The 20,572-nt window shown below is 29.1% G+C and overlaps 1 protein-coding gene across 17 annotated transcripts in view; it reads right to left on the bottom strand.

Annotated features, from left to right (window-relative positions):
• The window catches only part of LOC134711954 (kinectin-like), a 34,265-nt gene that overhangs the window by 4,686 nt on the left and 9,007 nt on the right, over positions 1-20,572 (bottom strand). For 3 of the 17 annotated variants that reach the window (XM_063572995.1, XM_063572981.1, XM_063572982.1), the window contains 14 exons: positions 19,234-19,534; positions 18,344-18,439; positions 14,558-14,647; positions 14,170-14,244; positions 13,536-13,628; positions 13,156-13,248; positions 12,613-12,672; positions 10,391-10,456; positions 7,047-7,130; positions 5,695-5,775; positions 5,154-5,300; positions 4,801-4,836; positions 4,096-4,173; positions 1,235-1,252 (listed from right to left, as the gene is read on the bottom strand). In XM_063572995.1, the coding sequence (XP_063429065.1) occupies positions 1,235-1,252; positions 4,096-4,173; positions 4,801-4,836; positions 5,154-5,300; positions 5,695-5,775; positions 7,047-7,130; positions 10,391-10,456; positions 12,613-12,672; positions 13,156-13,248; positions 13,536-13,628; positions 14,170-14,244; positions 14,558-14,647; positions 18,344-18,439; positions 19,234-19,534 (1,318 nt within the window). Of the gene's footprint in view, positions 1-106; positions 144-1,234; positions 1,253-3,434; positions 3,486-4,095; positions 4,174-4,800; positions 4,837-5,153; positions 5,301-5,694; positions 5,776-7,046; positions 7,131-8,800; positions 11,358-12,612; positions 12,673-13,155; positions 13,249-13,535; positions 13,629-14,169; positions 14,245-14,557; positions 14,648-18,343; positions 18,440-19,233; positions 19,535-20,572 lie in introns of those variants that run through there. The other 14 variants (XR_010106249.1, XR_010106248.1, XM_063572989.1 and 11 more) reach the window with 14 other exon arrangements.

The raw sequence follows: 20,572 nt of genomic DNA on the forward strand, positions 1-20,572 counted from the left end.
CTATATGTGAGTACAAAATAATTCTAAAATTCTATATGCATGCAAACGAAAAAATTTCTTTCTTTTCAGCTAGCTTTAAAATAATCGACATAGGAGGAAAACTTACTGCAAAATGGCAATGAGAAATTCTAAGCAGGAATCTACTAAAACAAATGAACAAAACACTGAAGCAAATTGTATCAAAAAGAGGAGAAAATAAGTGTTAAAATATCAAAGAAAAAGGAAAGAAAATAAGTGTTAAAATATCAAAGAAAGAGGAAAGAAAATAATTGTGAACATATCAAAGAAAAATAATAGAAACCAAGAGGTATTCAAAATACAATTATAAAGAAAGAAGAGAAGAGAAGAGAAGACTTAATTAGAACCAATAACCTCACTGAAATTCAACATGTACAAGGACAGTAAACAAGTTTGTGCATAGGGCTCTTAACAAACAAACATTTGCTCTTCTCTGTCCATCTATAATCACTTTAAAATAACTGGACCAAAATTGGAATGAGTCACACAAGCAAGGATCTGAATAAAAGTCCCTTTTTCAAATAAATTTGGGTATTAATGTTTAATGATGTAGAATCATATACACAAAGTTAATAAAATCTTGCATTTGAAGTTGCAAACATGAAACCAATAGAAACTTATACAGTTAATTGCCCTATATTAAAGAAAAAGATATAAAAGTTATTGAACAAAGAAATACAAATAAATATATAACACCAAATCAAATTTACCCATCACCATTCTGCAGTTATAAAACTTCCAAGTCCAGATATAGAGAGGTGGAACTAAGACATGTAGAATTTTCACTAATTTTAAGTGTTTTTTATGTAGCTCTTTTCAACCCTTACAGAAGAACTAAAAGCAATAAAACTTCCGAAATTAGTCCACAACTTATTCTTATTCCATAATTTCCTTTTTTCTCAGGTTCCAACCATTACCAAGATGATAAGTGTTAGTATTTTAATTTGTTGCCACTATCAAAGAAGTTTAAAGTGGTAAAACTAAATGAATGTAGTCTTTTCTTATATTTCAAAATGTGTATTCAATACAGTGCAATATATTCTACGTAAGAGTTGAAAGGTTAAAAAAAAAATATATATTCAATACTATTGGTGAATTCATTTTTAAGAAAAATTGATTGTGAATTTGTTTGGTCAAATATGCATGCAATATATATTAATCTGACCAAACTGTGATAAATTCTACATAGAGGGCAATAGTGTTTCCTTGTACTCACCATAACCCCTAATTGAGCCTGAATTCAACAGAGAGAGGGGTTAATAAAGGGAACTAACTTTTCAAACAAATCTAAATAAATAACTTCATACAACATGATTTTAAATTATAAATACATAGAATTATGCTTTGAAATCACAGTGACTGTTTTACTTGCAAAAAAAAATGCAATTAAAGTTGTTTTAGTCAAAATTTTTAGTAACATTCTAAAATTGAAATTCACAAATAGAAGTATGTTGCTTTGAACACTTTGATAAACTAAACAAACTTTGTTTTGGTATTTCTTTGATTTTCATTATATTGTCAGTCATCTAAACTGCAACAATGTGCAATATGTTTTTGATGGCCCTGGCCAATATTTGTAAATTTAATTCAAATAAATTTTGTAATTTCAAAGCATAGAAGCATTTAAAAGCAGCTGTGCATATACATTGTTGTTAGAACATCAAAAGTAGGTCAGTTCACATAAAAAACTATTTAAATGCTTTTCTTAAATTTATATTTTAATTCCTACAATCTAGTGTCATTTGTGATTAACATATTTTAAACCACACATGCATCCTGTTAGTATTAGTCAAGCCTGTTTGACAACATTCCATTTCTTAAGAAATCACATGACAAAAGCCTGGCCAATGATTGGTTGATAAAGTACCTGTCATTGGGTTAGGACCATTCTTTCGTCTCCGAAACAACTGTCAGTATAACAATATAATTAACTTTTTTCTTAATTCAGTTAAATGTTATTTATTGTAGCAAATGAAATTGTTGGAACAAATAAAATGATCAGCAGGATGTGAAAATTAAATAGGAAAGTGATTCATCTCCTTTCTTTTTGAATTTTAACGTGAAAGGAATTCTCATCAACTTAATCAATGTCTATGTATGAAAAGATAAAAAGAAACTTAAGTTCAATACATTTGATTCTTTTTAATAATTTCCAAGATATCACATAATTTCTTGCATTTTACCCTTATAATCAATGTTAGGAATACTGGCATTGTCAGCTGATTGACAGAAACAACACACAAAGTATACCCATATGATGAAATCATAATCTTTCAGTCAGTTTAATTGAAGTCTGGAGCTGAAGTCAGTTAACTGCTAGTAGTCTGTTGTTATTTATGTATTATTGTCATTTTGTTTATTTTCTTTGGTTACATCTTCTGACATCAGACTCGGACTTCTCTTGAACTGAATTTTAATGTGCGTATTGTTATCGATTACTTTTCTACATTGGTTAGAGGTATAGGGGGAGGGTTGAGATCTCACAAACATGTTTAACCCCGCCGCATTTTTGCGCCTGTCCCAAGTCAGGAGCCTCTGGCCTTTGTTATTCTTGTATTATTTTAATTTTAGTTTCTTGTGTACAATTTGGAAATAAGTATGGCGTTCATTATCACTGAACTAGTATATATTTGTTGAGGGGACAGCTGAAGAACGCCTCTGGGTGCAGGAATTTCTTGCTACATTGAAGACCTGTTGGTGACCTTCTGCTGTTGTTTTTTTATTTGGTGGGGTTGTTGTCTCTTTGACACATTCCCCATTTCCATGCTCAATTTTATCATAAATATCCTAATGATCATTCAAATGTGATTTAAATATATTGGTACAGTGAAGAAGTTAATTGTTTGTTAACAGCAATGGCAGATGACAAGTGAAGGCAATAGCTTACATTGGCCCATAGGGTTGAATAGTACCGTGAACCAAATACATTTAAAAATACCAGAGCATATACATTCATTCAATAGTAACTTGTTTTGTACATAGGATAGCATATAAATATGGGCAACTTATTTTCTACTGAAATAAAATAAATCTTTGCAAATAATTAAAACACAGCAACACTGAAAAGCAACACTAAGAATTGTTGAGTTATATAATATCATACAGCATTCAAATAATATTTGTATAAGCAAAACTTGTGCTATTAAATAAATAATGTACATGTACATGTTTGATTGCACAAGCAGAAAAAATATGCACTTCTGAGATCTAAAGAATTTAGTTTTGTCAAGTATAAAGCAATTTCAATGAAAGTATAAGGTGCTCAAATCAGGTCTTCTAATGTAGAATCAAACATGCACAGAGAAAATACTAAATTATTAGTTCAAACTAAACAGAAAAAAGATCATACAAAATGAAACTCAAAGAACAAAACAGAGAAATTAGATTAGTTTACATCTATAGTGAGAAAGATATACATTTCATCACCTGTCAAATCAGGTTTCAGACTTGGGCTCCGTAGATTCACTCTAAATGGAGAAAAAAATCAATTATAAAATTATAAAATAAACTAGAAAGATCCACAACCATTTTAAGCTCTTCTTTGATTATAAATCACTTTACCACTTTTAAAATCATCTAACTTCTAATAAAGGAATCTCAGCTTTTCCTAGAAAACTAGCAACCAGTAGCCTTTTTCACAAAAAATCTTAATTGTAAAATTAATCTTATGATAAAAATATTAAGTTGAATTGTTAAGGAATATTTTAGACTTCTGATAAATTTTACACTGAAGACTTTTTGTGAAAAGGGCTACTGATTTCCTTTGAAACATTAACACATATTTAAATGCTTACAATTTGAATTTTTGTCTATCAATTCTATATACCTGTTCCACTATTTGGCCAAATTTAAATTGCTTTTTGCATCAAATAATTTGACATATACACTCAGTCTGATAAAACTTGAATAAAACAAACCGCATAATCAAAGAAGAGTCTTAAGAAAAAACTACCAAAATATCAGTGAAAAAGATTAAATTAAGAATATAAACTTTAATCTATCACAAAAAAGTAGTATAAAACATATAATACACAATAAAGGTGTAGTTGTGCTGATTGTTTACTCATTAATACATACCAATTTCTGTGACATCTGTTTATTTGCTGTGATTTCTTTATCTAGCTGTTTTTCTGCATCAGCTAACTTTTTCTTCAACTAGAAAAATGTAAGAGTTAAGAGTAAAATAAGAGGTATACATAATTTCTGTCTAATTTTCATTCAGTATAGTAAAAGTAAGTTTGCTTAACTACCATCATCTGACTGAATCCTGTCATTGAGAAATTTTTTGAGTGTGTGGTGTTTTGACTTAGTTTTTGTTATCGTCTAGGAAAATTTATTTGATAAAAACAGTACTATAGTAACATTTCCATTGTAAAAAATGAATAAAATAAATGCTATATACCATATAAACTTTTAACCACATGTCTTATAAACGTTTCACAATATTAAACCTAACAAATAGAACTATGAGCTATTGCTTACTACTGATACCCTATGTATTCATTAAACAGGCAGTTGATGACCAATGGGTATGAAAATGATTCACACCTTAAGGTATGTTCAAATGAATCATGAAAACAAATTTCGGGCAGCTTTTATTTGTAGTTCTCATGAAAATTGCTATGAAATTTCATACTTTTATCATATTGAAAAATAAATGAGCATTTGGTCAACAAGTAATTGATAAGTGATGTATTACATCATACTCTAACAAACTTATTGTTGTTCCCCCTGTTTTCGATAATAATAATTAAACATGGTATCACTACTTCATGTACTTACATCTTCATTTTCTTGACTAGGTGTTGCACCGGATGACTAAAATACAAAACAGTATAATAATGAAATATTCTAATATCAAAATTAATTAATAACACTTTTCTTATTTCAAGCATGGATTATTACTGTTTGAAATTGAATTTTCCAGTGCCAGATGTGCTTGAGAAGACTGAAGACAAGATATTTGCCATTACACAATGTTAAAATCAAGATTGACATTAGCAATTATCAAAATAAAGTACAATTGCTAAATCATGTCTGTAAAAATTTGTTTAACAATAAAATGGAACTTTTTCTGTGATTTCTCAGGTATTTTAATATATTTTTTACTTTTTTCAATTAATATTCTTATTTACCTTGTTTCTTGCTTCTATCTGTTTGCGTAGCTCATTGACTAACTCTGTTTCTTTGGATAAAGAATCTTGACCAGTTTTTATGATACCATTTAGCCGTACATTTGTAGAGGCCAAATCTTTATTACTCTTCTTGAGTTCTTCTATTTTCTAAATAAAAAAAATAAAAAAAGCTATTCATTATATTACCATTACTTAAAAATCTTGCAATTTCGTCAGAAGTTAAACTATATGATTTAAATAAAAGTTTTATATTTTAGCTGAGTATATTCTACAGAGTAGATAAATTTGTATTTTTTTATTTTCTGCTTAAAATCATTATACGTTTTCATAAGCTGCTATAATGGAAATTCCAGTACATTTTTCAGATTCATTGAGCACTTGGGAAAAAAACATACTTCATCAATTATTTAATGAAATACATAACAAGCAAATCTTCATATTATGTCATCGGCACTTTACACTTATCAACTAAAGTAAACAATCTTAGTAGTAAACAGCAATATTATTCCAGTCTTAAAACAGATATCCCCAACAATTTTACCTTTAGTAAATCATCTAAATTTTGTGTAATATTATTCTTTTCATGAAGTTCTTCTTCTAATGATGAGATTCTCACTTCAGCCTGTCAACAATGAAAATACAAATACATCAGTAATTAATTTCATATTGAAGTGAAATAGATGTACTACAGTATTGCTTTATATTTTGTGACGTTTCTTTCTGTGGTTAAATCATACTTAAGCATCTCTATCTTCATATGAAGTATGGGGGAATATATCTCTTCTTTATATAGAAAATAATCAAGTTTTGCCTTTACATTCATTTCATTGTTTGTATAGTAAAATTTCGTTCTCTTTTATCAATTTAATCATTAAAATAAATTTGTTGTTTCGTAACATAAATAAGTGATACTAGAAACGTAGTGCATTCATAGGCTTTTGCTATCCTGGAATGCTTCATTTTCATTTAAGGATTGTATGGTTATATTGTAATTCTTTTTTGTGGCAAAGGTATATTTACCTTCAGTTTTCTAGTGGCATATGCATTATCATTTACTCAATCAATTACAATAATGAAAGGTACACAAGTGCACATATGCAACACCACAAAAGCACAAAGGGATTCATACTAGGCAAATGTGAAATTTTCTTAATTGCTGTCTCATATTAAGCTGTGTGTTTGCTGATGAAGTGCAACAGCCTAATCGATAATACAAAGAGAATTTTTACAAGTAAACTTGTGAGAATTGGATATTGCCCACTTTTGTATTTCACTGTAGGTAACATATTATAGTCTTCATTTTTTTTTTTTTTCAAGGACAAACATGCTAAAGGGAAACATAGCTAATATATTTGTTACCTCATAAAAAATGATTTTAAGCCAACCACCAAAGATGGACAGGATTTTGCAAATAAAAATAATATATATATATCATAAAGAAAAAAGAAAAATATTTCCATATAAAAAATTCCCTCTGCTTTATATTTTACCATTAATTCTCTGAAAATATCTTATAAAATACAGAATGAGTAAACACAATGATTAAATTAAATTCTATCCAAACGCAACTGTATCCAGAGACGAAAATATATAAAAATCAGACAATTTGGCACACAGTGCCATGCTACTTGTACTTGTATACATCTTATTTGGACCTAAATGCACACTTATCTATAAAATACAAGAAAATGTCTTCTTCTAAAACTGGGCATTTGTTTTCCATCAGACTATGTACCTAGGTCAAAGACAGCTTGTTAACCTTAGCCTCTTACAACATTTCATAGAATATAGAAGTCATAGAATATATCTAAGAATTATTCATCAGTAATTTTTTGTGCCATATGCTAAGAAATTGTGTTCGGTCATTTCAAGATGTACTACACATATTCACACCTCCTTTGCCTTATTTTGTAACTGTAAACATCTGTCTTCTGAATCTTTAAGTCTATCTTCTAAACCTGTGACCTTTTCTGTCATCTGAAATACCACTTGTAAAGTCAATATTTGATTTATTTTTCTTTTTTCACCATCAAATACTTTCAATTTACTTTCCAAAGGCATTTGATAGTTCCAGATTGCTCTAACATCTGACTGCTATTTTTTGGGGGGACTAATAATTCAATGGTCCAAGAAAATCTCAAAAGGCAGTCAGATGTTAGAGCAATCTTGAACTATAAATAATACTTCTTTGATTCTGATCACCAAATTCTGGACATTCAATGATATAGAAGGGGTAATTACTAGTATAACAACTATGTTCTCAAAATAAATTATAATATCACAATTCAGTAAATCCTTTGTTCTTACAATAAATTTTCTTCCTATAATCAGATCCATAAAACACTGAAAATTTTTCTTAAGAATGTACTTCGGTGAGGTTTAGGAATGTGTCCAATGTGTGTTACACATAAGTATTACATGATCTTCTATGTACCGGAATCATTATAGAAAATAAGGTATGCAGTTTGAACTAAACATATTCAGTGATTTTATTATAATTCTTTTAATATTTCTTCAGTTTTATCCTGTTTTAACACTTCTTAGAATGATGAAATGTGTTGCATGATAGAAAGCTGCAATTATAATACTGCTCAAACAAAAGCAAGCTGTCTTGCTGAAGTGTTACTTGCATGCTCCTCCTATCACATTAGTTCATTCAAAGAGCCTTACTACAAATCTTTTATGTATTATTTCCTACGATATGAAGTGTTAATCTGAGATGAAATGAAGATGATATAGAAGCCTGTTGTGCACATTGTCATGCACATGAAATTAGTGTGTTAATTATATATCATCATTTTAATTTGATAGATCCATTCAGGCATATTAATGTACAACATCATAAAAGATTGTTGTTGGAAAAAAAAAATGCCCTTCTCTCTTTCACACATATCGTTGTTATGAATATCTGTTATTCTAAAAATAGAAGAATTATCAACTCCTGAACATGTTCAAAAGAACAGCCAATTTGGAAAAATTTGTGGTGACAAAATCTCCTGTATTATATAATGACAAAGTTTGTGTTTTGCTATTTGAGATCCACAAAACTCATTCTGCTTAAAGCTCATTCAGAAATTTATGCTATGTTTTTATCATTTCATAAATATCTCAGGACTAGTAATTCAAATCTTCAATTCAAATTGTATGTAACGATGGAAAAGTTTCAGTCAACAATTTTGACTTTTGGGAGCAAAGTCAAATGATCTCCTTGGAAAGAGATGTAGAGATGTGCCAATGAAAAACCAACTGCCTACCAAATATCAATGAAATACCAATATAGTTTTCTCTCAATAGACCTTATCACAAATCCTTAAAAAAAAAACAGCAAACCTTAACTTTGTCAACTTTTTTAGGAAACCAAATTTTATGATAATATATCCATTTTATATTTTGCATCAATCAAAGAAAAATCCTAAAATAAAAATTATATGCAGTATCGCATGTTTCATTTAAAACTAAAAAAACTACCGGTAGTGCAATAAATTCCATTCGATTGATCAAACGGTATACTGCTTTCCAAAAATGTTTCAGTCAACTTAAAAAGATCAAACAGCTAACTTATAATCAATAATTTTCAAAATGTATAATAAACTTGTAACTAAACTTTACTTAAAATAAGTCTACTAGAAACAATAATAAACACAAAATAATCAAGATAACAGTTTATTAAAACATGAAACCATGAAAAATTGACATGAATCCCTTCTTTGTTTTGTCTTAGAGACTACATAATTCACTTAAATATCCACTAAATCAAATAACAAATTATATAAATTAAACTAATACATTCAGTAAAGCATTAAATATAATACCCATATATAGCTATATCTTACAATATATATCTTTCATACTCAAGTTTTTGTTGTTGTTACAAAAAGATGAAATTGCTGATTTTGCACTAATCGATCATTGATTCATTGCCTCTTTTTTTTTAATAACCTTTCTGCTATTTTATATCAGTTTTTTTTGGTGGAGGGAGCTTGGGTGCCCAGGGAGAACCACAGACCCTCAGTTAGAAAACTTACAATCCTAGTCAATTAAGATTTGAGTCAAGCACCTGTCACTTGTGCGATTTGAAATTTACAACCTCATTGTTGACAGTCTAGTGGAACAGTTTTTTAATTTAATAAAATCTAAAATCAATTTAGAAAAGTAAAAGAATAAAGCAGATTGTTCATACAAATTTAAGGTATACTATATCCACAGCTTTGAGTCTAGATTTGCATTTCATAGAAAATAAATATGATCCATACATTTACTGTATTCTGAACAACACATTTTTCATAAATCTTCAAAATTGGCACTAATAATTTTTAACTGGAGGATAGTGAGGAGCCATCAAATAAGGCCTCGATTGAGCAAGCAAGTAAATTGTGCTGTGTATCAAAAATAATTAAGGTAATTCTATTCACACATAGCTATACCCAAGGAAGGCAGAAATTTGACTAAAGCATCGCTTATTCATTGCAAAACTCCAAGGGGTGTTAAAATTAAGAGTTGATACAATTATTGTACTTCCGTAGTGGGATGATTAAGTAGAACTAAAATTTTGATTTTCAAAGTAAGGCTTTATTCCTTTAAAAGCCATAAACCATAAACCTTCTATTAGTGTTAATTAATCATGCAAAGTTTCATAACCCAATTCAAAGGAGTTTTAAAGTTAAAGAGTGGTAATGATTTGTGGCAGACAGACAAGCTGATCATTATTGGCCTTCAAATGAATATTTGGTTGTGCCCTTATTTACAATTTCTAATACAATTTTTGGATAAATTTTAAAATTTCGTTCTTTTTAGAATTAAAGGAGATGTTAAATAAGACCAAAAGAGGAAGTAATTATTTCTTTTATGTCAAAAATTGATCACAGACACTTAAATTAATTTTCAAAACAATCTCCTAAATACCCATATAATCATTCTTCACTTATCAAACAACAAATTATCCTTATTTGTATGACCATAAACAAAATAATCTTCATTTATATCATATATATATATTTATATATTATATATGTTAAAATAATGTATATTTTATGTTATACCTAACAATTTAAGCGTAAATCTTATCGCATGTGTCAAATATAAATATACAAATGTGATGATAAGTCAGTTAATATTACAATTCTATCTACCAATACATCATGCATCAAACTTATATCAAGAAACCACAGCCATAAAATTAAAGAAAATAAAGCAGGATTGTGTGGTTAATTTTCCAAGTTCTTCCATATCATTTTTACCTCATCTGTAATTTTTGTTATACTTTTCTCTAAACATCGATAAGCAAAGTCCAATTCACCTAATGCCTAGAAGGAATGAACCACACAAACTATTATTATCTGTTAATATCAATACAGCTCAAATATTGGCACTGACTTCATGCTTTATAATAGCATACTATTACAATGATAATAACAATGAAAACAACATAACATTAGTATTATTTTAGTTTAGAATGAAATGTTCAATAAAGCAAAAAATATAATGAAAAGTTGGTCCTTGCATGATGTACGCTATTCAAATGCTTTAAAATGTTTTTTTCACAGTATCTGTAAGCGCTTTTCCTACAGTAACTGGGCACAGTCTCATATTAACATCTCCAAACAATTGGGTATCAAAATTAATTAATGATGTTCATAAATAGACACTGTACTCTACTATCAGTTTTCAATGTTGATTAGTGTGAAAATACAATGATTCCCAACTTTTCCATTTCAATTATTTTCCTTAGCATTTTTATAAAGCCAGTAAACCCATTACTTAAAAGAAAAAAAACGTCCCCCAAAAAAATTGAAAAAATAAATTTCAACTATAATTTTCTAAAAGTTACACATAAAATTGTTATCCCTACACTTTTCATCAGCAGCTCACCAAGATACAAAAGCTTTAATATTCTGTTTACCCATAATTCATCAAAATATAATATATAACCTGTGATTTGGCAAATACCCATGATTACCTCTCATACACACATACAGACACAACCCATATAAATAAACAAAAAAACATAAACAAACCTATATCAACCATAGAATTTAAGATTACCAAAAAATTAATAATTAATTATACAATAAACTTCAAGCACTAAATGTGAAAACAGTTTATATGAATGACAACAAGTAAAGCTATGCTACAATGTCTTGTGAATGATGATGATGAGGCTAGTGATGGTGAAGTGAAGATGGTGGTGGATCTTGGTATGATTCACTGCAAAATAGGAAGTGTGATTATAAATGCATGCTACACTTCTATACAGCATTTACGAAACCAAAAATGCAAACTTTTGAATCTAATTTCACCTATGGAAAAAATTATCAAAAATTTTGCATCTTGTTTGCTTTTAAATTCTATTTCACATTGGAAAAAAATATCAAAATATTTTGCGTCTTGATTGCTGTTATAAAAGCAAATTGAGTACAATAAGCCTATATATCACATTGAGAGCCCCATTATTGTAATGGATTCAATAGCTAATATATTAGCATGCATCGATTTAATAGTCATGAACACAAGTCAACTTACATGAACCATTTCAAGTACATACTAAGTCAATATATACAAGTACAAAAGCCGATATACTGTATTGAACACCATGATCATGCATTAAAATCATAATAAACTTGGAATGAGTTATTTTTAAATTACTACATATTCTTGTTACTTAAATAATTATTTGTTGAAAGACAAACTATTTTAGAACTTTTTAAGTAAGATAATAGCATAAACTTGTATGAGTTTACAAAATATGCCTTGAAAAGCAAAATGGCAATGAATTAAAAGGTGCAAAAGGCACATGAAATATAAAAATGTTATTTGTTAATATAACCAAAAATTGGAAAATTTAACAAAAGGGTAAGGAAACTTTTTTTGTATTTAACATATCTTTAAAACAGACTGGTTTTTAATTTTTAAATTATTAATTTCACCTTGACCAACAAAACACAGTCATCGGTATTTCTTTCTGAAATGCTCACATGATGAAGATAATACGTTTTAAACTTTAACAGGTCATATTTACAAATGTTCTTGACCTAAAACAAGAAATGATCGGCCTTGTAAGTAAAGTTAAGTTTGAATTGAACCAGTGATTAAAAGTCAGCTGAAGCTACATGCATTGATAATATTCATCTGCGTTTTTATGTGATGTGGATTAACTACTATTATAATGGAATCTAAGCTTTATATAAGCATGTGAATAAATGTGCATTTACAATATGAATCGACTCATGCATTTACTCACAATTGGAAATATGTGACTTCCATATGCATGTACAACTACTTAGACATATTTAATATTTAATTCAGGTGTATAACTACTGACTTCCTATGAACACTCATTTCTAAATATGTAAATCTAAACCAGGATTGTAAACAAACTTTCTGTAAACTGTCAATTGCTATCACAATAAAAATGTGAACCATCTAAATCACTGTATAATATAGCTTTCTATACAACACTCACCTCTGCACTGCCTTTAGATTTTTCTAATTCAACCTTTAATGTTGAATTGTCTTGCCGCGACTGTAAAACAACAAAGAAACATGATAAACAAGAAATTGATTGCTTTGTCATGCTACGCACACCCAATTCAAAGTGTAAAACAAAAAACAACGTACGCTTTTAAAAGGTCTAACACGTTACTATACATCACTGTACAGTTTTTAATTTTTGAAGTCATTCTGATCATTAGAACATGAGAATAGTGTGATGGTGAACAAATAGATAAACAAATTTACAAACTGATGGATAAAGTGGATATAATATAACCCTCATTCATAGAAGGTGGAAATAATGTGAAACAAAGCACTCATTACATCGGAGTATTAACATTTTTGAATTTTTAAATGTATGTGTTTTTCTATTAACACCTTTCCAGAAAAGGAGAGACAAAAAAAGTATCAAAGTTTATCTGTTCTCAATATAAAAATGTATAAGTTTTTTCAATATTTTCAATCTATATAGGTATCTAAACGATTCCATAATTTTATTAATATAAATGAATACCTGCTCAAGATCTAATTGTAATTCTTGTAACTTCTGTTGCCACTTTCTTTCTTCACCTTCAACGCTATTCTCCAATTGCTGTAATTTATTTTCCTGAAAAATAACAAGATTGTTAGGTGATCGTCTAAAGCTGAAGATGAATCTGTGATAGGGACAATTTTTCAACTTTTTCAATTTGAAGATATAAAGTATACTATTAAACTATTATCTGACATACAAGTAAAAGCAAAAGACATTTTTGATTTAGGACTTCAAACTTCTATCATTGAAGAAAAAAGGGATTTCCCAATTATTGTATTGATGTAAACAAGTTTTACCAAAATATATTTGTATTTTTAACTACTGTGTTTATGTACTGTTTTAATCAATTTAACACATACTGTAGTCTGTAAAACTGTTTTGAACTCGTCAACTTGGGACTCTAATCTTTTGTTGTCTTCTATTAATTTTGAAGAATCATCTGATTTGGCACTCTGAAAATAATACATGTATATAAAATCAATTAATTTTTCTTCTTCTAATTTTCCTCAATCACTGTAAATATTGTAAACAAATCATTCAAATATCAAAGAAGAAACATACAGTCTGGTGTATCTGCACACCTAAGACTTATGACTTCACTTCATTCAACTGATAAAACCAATAATTGGATAATATTGTGTAAACACATTTATAAAATCTGCTGTTAGTATGGTTTCATCCTCAATATTTTGTATAGAGTGTGTCTAAATTTAGGGAAACCCTTATTCTGAGAGTTCCTCCAATGTCCGGTGATTTCACGCATGCCTTCCAAAAATAGCTTATTTTGAAAAAAGAAAAGATTTTATACTACAAAATATAGCTGAATTTGAACCAAACACACTCCAAAACTATTCCAATCTGATAAAGAATCAGTTAATGCGCAGAATAAACAGTTCAACAAAGATAGTTCAATTTTAAAATGATCTTTTGCTTAGTCACATTAAATATAAAATTCTCAAGAGAGATGAAAGTATACAAAGATTTTATACTTACTCCTTTTTGTGACTTGACAGTGGCTAAATATATCTGGACTTCTTTTTCAAATGTGGACATCCAGTCTTTATGAACCTAAACAAAAAATCAAAAGGCAATCCATGAATTTTTTTCTAAATATCTTTCTAGCAATTTCCAGTTAAAACATTTTTAATTGAATGCCACTCATGACTAATTGTTTAAATTTTGATTTCTATAAATAGTTGAAACAGCAAGAAATATCAAATCAAAATGAAAAGATTTAAGATCATATACTTAGAAGTTTGTTGGGCATATGTTGTATTTACCTATCATTTGCTTAGTACAGGATAAATTACATTCTTTTACAATTATTTTTTTCATTATTTCATATATAAAGTTTTGGTATTCATGTAAAAGAGGTACTTACTAATTTCTCACTAACTTTAACATCAGGAAACAACCTCTGAAGTAATGCCTGGTCTGTCCTTTGTGCATTTGTGACCATACTCAATTCTTCCTAAAATAAATATTTTATGGTTCAAATTACATTTAGCAAGCATATGAACTGTTTTAAAACAGTCTGAAAACATAAAATAACTTCAAAATAAATATCTTCTATTAAACTCTATATCTTACCTTTTAATATTTACATGATACATTTACTCAATTTAAATCTAGACTACAGTAAACTGTATCCCGAATCAAGTCAGAAATGAACTGATGCTCAAAGCAAAGTAATAAAGTAAAATTTCATTCCCCCTTTTAATATTGGTCCAAGGACACAGTTATTGTCCTTTGGTTTTCGTTGTCTACAAATATAGTCCCTAGTGTAAACATTGTATAACTTGCATGTTTTATTTGATACACTTTTCCAATTTATTTCTTGATATTAAATGCATGAAATATTTAGTAGGGGGATGTTATTACATGTCAAAAAAATTTGGGTGCTGAATCTTTATGTTAAGTAGTGAATTGGTCCAGTTCTAAAAGGTCAAATTTATCACGTCTGAAGCTGTCAAACTGACTTTTACACCCCCTTAACACAGAATTGTCAATATTTTGAGTTAGAGCTGGTAGAAGTTTCTATAATTTTGATATTATTTATCTCACTGGTAGTACACTACACTGTTAAAATCTTTTTGAGAAAGAGCAGGTGCTATTTTTTTAATTTGAATTTATTGTCCAAAAGAAATGCACTACGAAATAACTGTGTTCTCGGGCCTATTGATATATATTTATAAACACTTTCAAAGGTTTTTAATTTTCCTCTATTTTGTCATATACATCGATCAAGCAGGGATAATTGCATATAATTTCATTTGAACAATGCAAGCTGGTTATTAACATTTTGGGGGGATTTTTAAGTTGTGGATACTAAACTAAGAAATTGACCCTAATTACATTCAGAGTGCATGAAATGTCTGATGACCCTTTTGAAATGTAGTGAATTATATTTTTTAATAATTAAATTGAAAGTAAATTCACAAATTATTGGAAGGTTTTTATTAATTCAAATAATGCAAGATATATTCTTATATCTGACACAGATAAATGTCTGCAGAATTTCCTGAAATCGTAATAATTTATCTCTCATATTGGTTCATTTCACCAAAATCGCAATAAAAAATGCACACAATACTTATTAAGTTTCTATTAAATTACAGGATTTACAGAAATGGAAACACCATCCAAAATGACAAATGACCTTTGAAAACAACTCGTGCTCATATGGTCTAATATCTTATATTTTTTTTTTAAATAAATGCAAATTTACAGACAAGCACATGCAATCATATAAAGACAATTTTCAAGGTCTGTCATAATTAAAGGCATGTCAATCCTTATTTTAAAAAGTTCACATCATTATGAATATTGGAACTAAGTTTCAAACATAATATGAGCACAACTTAATGGTGAATTTCTTTTTAACCTGATGCAGGGCAGACAAACCGAATAACAGACATATAAATGTATCAATCAAAAAATATTATGCCTCTAGAAGTGATAAACCTTGAAAGATATAGATATCAAGTTACTATGGATTCATCAATATTCGTTGGATACCAATGTTCGTGGATTTCGTGGGAACAGGGGAACCACGAATTTAGATATTCAACAAATTACAAATTTTTTAAAGGCGTGAATGCAGTATTTGCCGAAACCACGAAATTAAATATATAACATGCAAGTTTTCCTCAATCCATGAAAGTTGATACCCACAAAATAAATGAATCCACAGTAGTACCTAATGGTTTTACCCAATCAAAGTGCTTGTAAGCAATAAGGGTGAAGATTGCTTCAATTTAATGGCATTGGGAAGTAACATTAAATATTGCAATTGGTTTTAGTTGATAGCAATTCTAGAAAGAGGAAGATAACTACAATGAGTTTTAAAGATGACTTTAGCAATGACTTCATCTACGGTATATCTTAAGAATATTTATTAGATTCCTGCATCTTGCAAAAGTTATGTATGATAATTTTCTTGACAAGTGTAACATCATTTTGTGCCTTGAATATCTGAGCATATATTACATCTGTAATTTCTGGAAATGTTCATGGATAGGATGTATAGAATATTATGATCAATGCACTATATTTTGTGTATCAAACAAGAGGCTCTCAAGAGCCTGATTCGCTCACCTGAAACGTTTTGCTTAAACCTTTCACAATTATTTTTGCTTTAAAATGCCATTTAAATGTTGATAATATTGTTTATTTGATGATCTTACTTTGCCAAACATTTCTGCTGTTTTCAGTTTATCTTTATATTCAATAATATTCAAGATAATAACCAAAAACTGCAAAATTTCCTTAAAATTACCAATTTAGTGGCAGCAACCCAACAATGGATTGTTAGATTCGTCTGAAAATTTCAGGGCTGATAGATCATGACCTATTGAACATTTTTAACCATGACAAATTTGCTTTTAATGCTTTAGTTTTTGAGATATAGGCCAAAAACTGCATTTGACCCCTATGTTCTATTTTTAGCCGTAGCGGCCATGTTTATTGATGGATCAAAACTTAGGATACAATTTAGAAAGTAGATACCCCAACGAACATTCAGTTAAAGTTTGAGAGTATTTGGCCCAGTTGTTTCAGAGGAGAAGATTTTTTAATTCAAGCAAGTTTGATGAACAAATAAGGCAAATTTGTCTTTAAAGTGCAATAACTCCTTAAGCGGTCAATTGACAATATTGGTCATGTTAACTTTTTTGTAGATCTTACTTTGCTGAACATTTTTGCTGTTTACAGTTTATCTTTATCTTCAATAATATTCAAGATAATAAACCAAAACTGCAAAATTTCCTTAAAATTACCAATTAAGTGGCAGCAACCCAACAATGGATTGTTTGATTCATCTGAAAATTTCAGGGCTGATAGATCTTGACCTAATGAATATTTTTACCCCATGTCAGATTTGCCCTTAATGCTTTAGTTTTTGAGATATAAGCCAAAAACTGCATTTGACCCCTATGTTCTATTTTTAGCCATGGCGACCATGTTTGTTGATGGATCATAACTTCGGATACAATTTATTAACTAGATACCCTAAGGAACATTTAGTTAAAGTTTGGAAGTATTTGGCTAGTAGTTTCAGAGGAGAAGATTCTTGAAATAGTTTACGACGACGACAGACGACGACGGACGCCAAGTGATGGCATAAGCTCACATGGCTATGCCAGGTGAGCTAAAAAGGTAGTGATAAATCTTGGAAGCTTTAGATATCAAGTCAGTCCCATAAGGTTTTGATTGCATTTCAAGCACTCTTTACCAACAATTATATTTTCCAAATCATGACAAATCCATTAAATTAACAAAAAAAGCTGCACTTTCCAAAGTTTCATCAGTAAGAAATCCATTCCCCTAAAACAATATTTCATTTTATTTCTGATTCTTGTTCATGTTACATATGTGTATTTTTAATGCAGTTTACAAAGCAAGCAACATTTAAGTAATCGCAAAAAAAAGTGTCACATGTATATTACAATACTGATACATTCTTCTCAGTTAGCAAAATAGAACACATCATGCATTTATAACAAAGAGGGATGCCCCTACCTTTAATACAAAGATTTACAAATGATTTACAACATCTACTGATAGAATTAAAATGCAAATTTGTGCAATAATTTTAAAATGAGCAAAGAAATAAAATCAAATATTAAATGAATTTGGTGTTTAATTAAAATTTTGTTTTGGTGTTTACCTTTGTTTCTTTAACTGCTTTCTGAACTTTGTCAGAACAAGACTTTTCAGTTTTATCTAAAGCATCCATTGCTTTCCAATTCTTTTCTCTTAAGTCCTACATTAATCAAAACAGTTGACAATTAATAAAATCAAAATTGGAGAAAACAACTGCCATAAGAAATTTAAAAGTTTGATTTTGACTTTAAACAGCAGTTGTCCATAGTCATTTTTGCTTAAACATAAGTGTTATACTTATAATGCTCATTCAATAAATATCACCCACTACTTGCTTGACTAGCAACATTTTTCTTCAAGTGTTATACATATAAAATTTTGAAAATCATTTGTATTCATTAAATCTAAACGTTTTTTAAGTGTAAGAAGAGAATTTGACAGAATACATTTTCTGAATATTTCAATTCTATCTGCAAAGACATTAATAATGAGTTAGTGTTAATAATTAACATAATCATAAATACACCAATATCAGAGAATAGATGCTAATAAACCTCATTTTTCAAGTAATTTGTGAGAAAAAAAAATGTGTGTCATAAACCTGTTTCCTTTAAAGAAACAATGAAATTTATAAAAGCATTTTTTAATTACTTATTATAAACAGAATATATAGTTTGACCATTTGTTGACATTGGTTAAGAACCTATTAATACTAGAACATCTGATGTTCATATAACCAGTGAAGGAAATTAGTTTTTTCATTTAATATCAATAATATCAATAATATCAATAATTTTTTGGGAAAGTCTACACCAATAGATGTCACAAAAAAAAATTGTAAACAAAATTTTAAGATTCTAGTTGCATCTGATCACTTTCCATGTATAAACAAGGTTTAAACATATGTGATTACATTAGTCTATATTCTCTGAGTGGTGGTGTACTAATACTTACATTATTCTTTTTCTTTTGTGCATCAATTTCAGCTTGAAGTTTTTTCAGCTGTTCAGTTTCTGATGACACTGCAGACTGTTTCTTCCCAATATCTGCCTTGACACTAGACAGTTCTTTAGTTTGGTTGTCGAATTGACTCTTGAGATTTGAATTTTCATTCTTCAAAGATTTTAATTGTTCTTGCATATTATTCACTTCATTTTTCTGTGATGTTAGCTGATCCTGTATCTTTGTAATTTCTTTCTTTTTAGTTTCAACTTCTGTTGATAATTTCTTCACCTCAACTGTTTTCTCTGATACTCTGTAAAATCAAGCAATGTGTAAAACGTTGACTGATTGATTATTGGCTTCTTAATGCCAAGTGACAAATATATAATGCAAAATCAGAATGATAATTCGGTTAAGTCATATAAAGTATTTAAGATACAAATGTAACCTGCATTGTACTTAATCAACACCCTAACACAGATTTACAATGTATTAGCTCGACAGAGTACAAGAAGACATATAACTGTCTGATATTTGTTCAAACAACCATGCATATCTATACATCTTGACAAGAGAAAACTAGAGGCTCTGAAGAGCCTGTGTCGCTCACCTTGGTCTATGTGAATATTAAACAAAGGATGCAGATGTGTTTGTACATCTTAATTTACTGAACATTCTAGCTGCTTACAATTATCTCTATCTATAATTAACTTGGCCCAGTAGTTTCAGAGGAGAAGATTTTTGTAAAAGATTACTAAGATTTACGAAAAAATGGTAAAAATTTGACTATAAAGGGCAATAACTCCTAAAGGGGTCAACTGACAATTTCGGTCATGTTGACTAATTTGTAGATCTTACTTTGCCAAAATTTTTTGTTCTCTATAGTTTATCTCTATCTATAATAATATTCAAGATAATAACCAAAAAAAGCAAAATGTCCTTAAAATTACCAATTCAGGGGCAGCAACCCAACAATGGGTTGTCTGATTTATCTGAAAATTTCAGGGCAGATAGATTTTGACCTGATGAACAACTTTACCATTGTCAGATTTGCTCTAAATGCTTTGGTTTTTAAGTTATAAGCCAAAAACTGCATTTTACCCCCAAGTTCTATTTTTAGCCGTGGTGGCCATCTTGGTTGGTTGACCGGGTCATCGGACACATTTTAAAACTAGATACCCCAATGATGATTGTGGCTAAGTTTGGTTAAACTTTGGTTGAATTTGGGCCAGGTGAGCTAAAAAAAATAAATACAAAAAAATAATTTTATGACTTAAGGTGGTACCCAACACCTTTACAAAAATTAATTTGGCTCGTTTAATTTTCATGAAATTTTGACAAAGTATTTACT

The sequence above is a fragment of the Mytilus trossulus genome, chromosome 3, assembly GCF_036588685.1.
Source record: "Mytilus trossulus isolate FHL-02 chromosome 3, PNRI_Mtr1.1.1.hap1, whole genome shotgun sequence".
Taxonomy (NCBI): Eukaryota; Metazoa; Mollusca; class Bivalvia; order Mytilida; family Mytilidae; genus Mytilus; species Mytilus trossulus.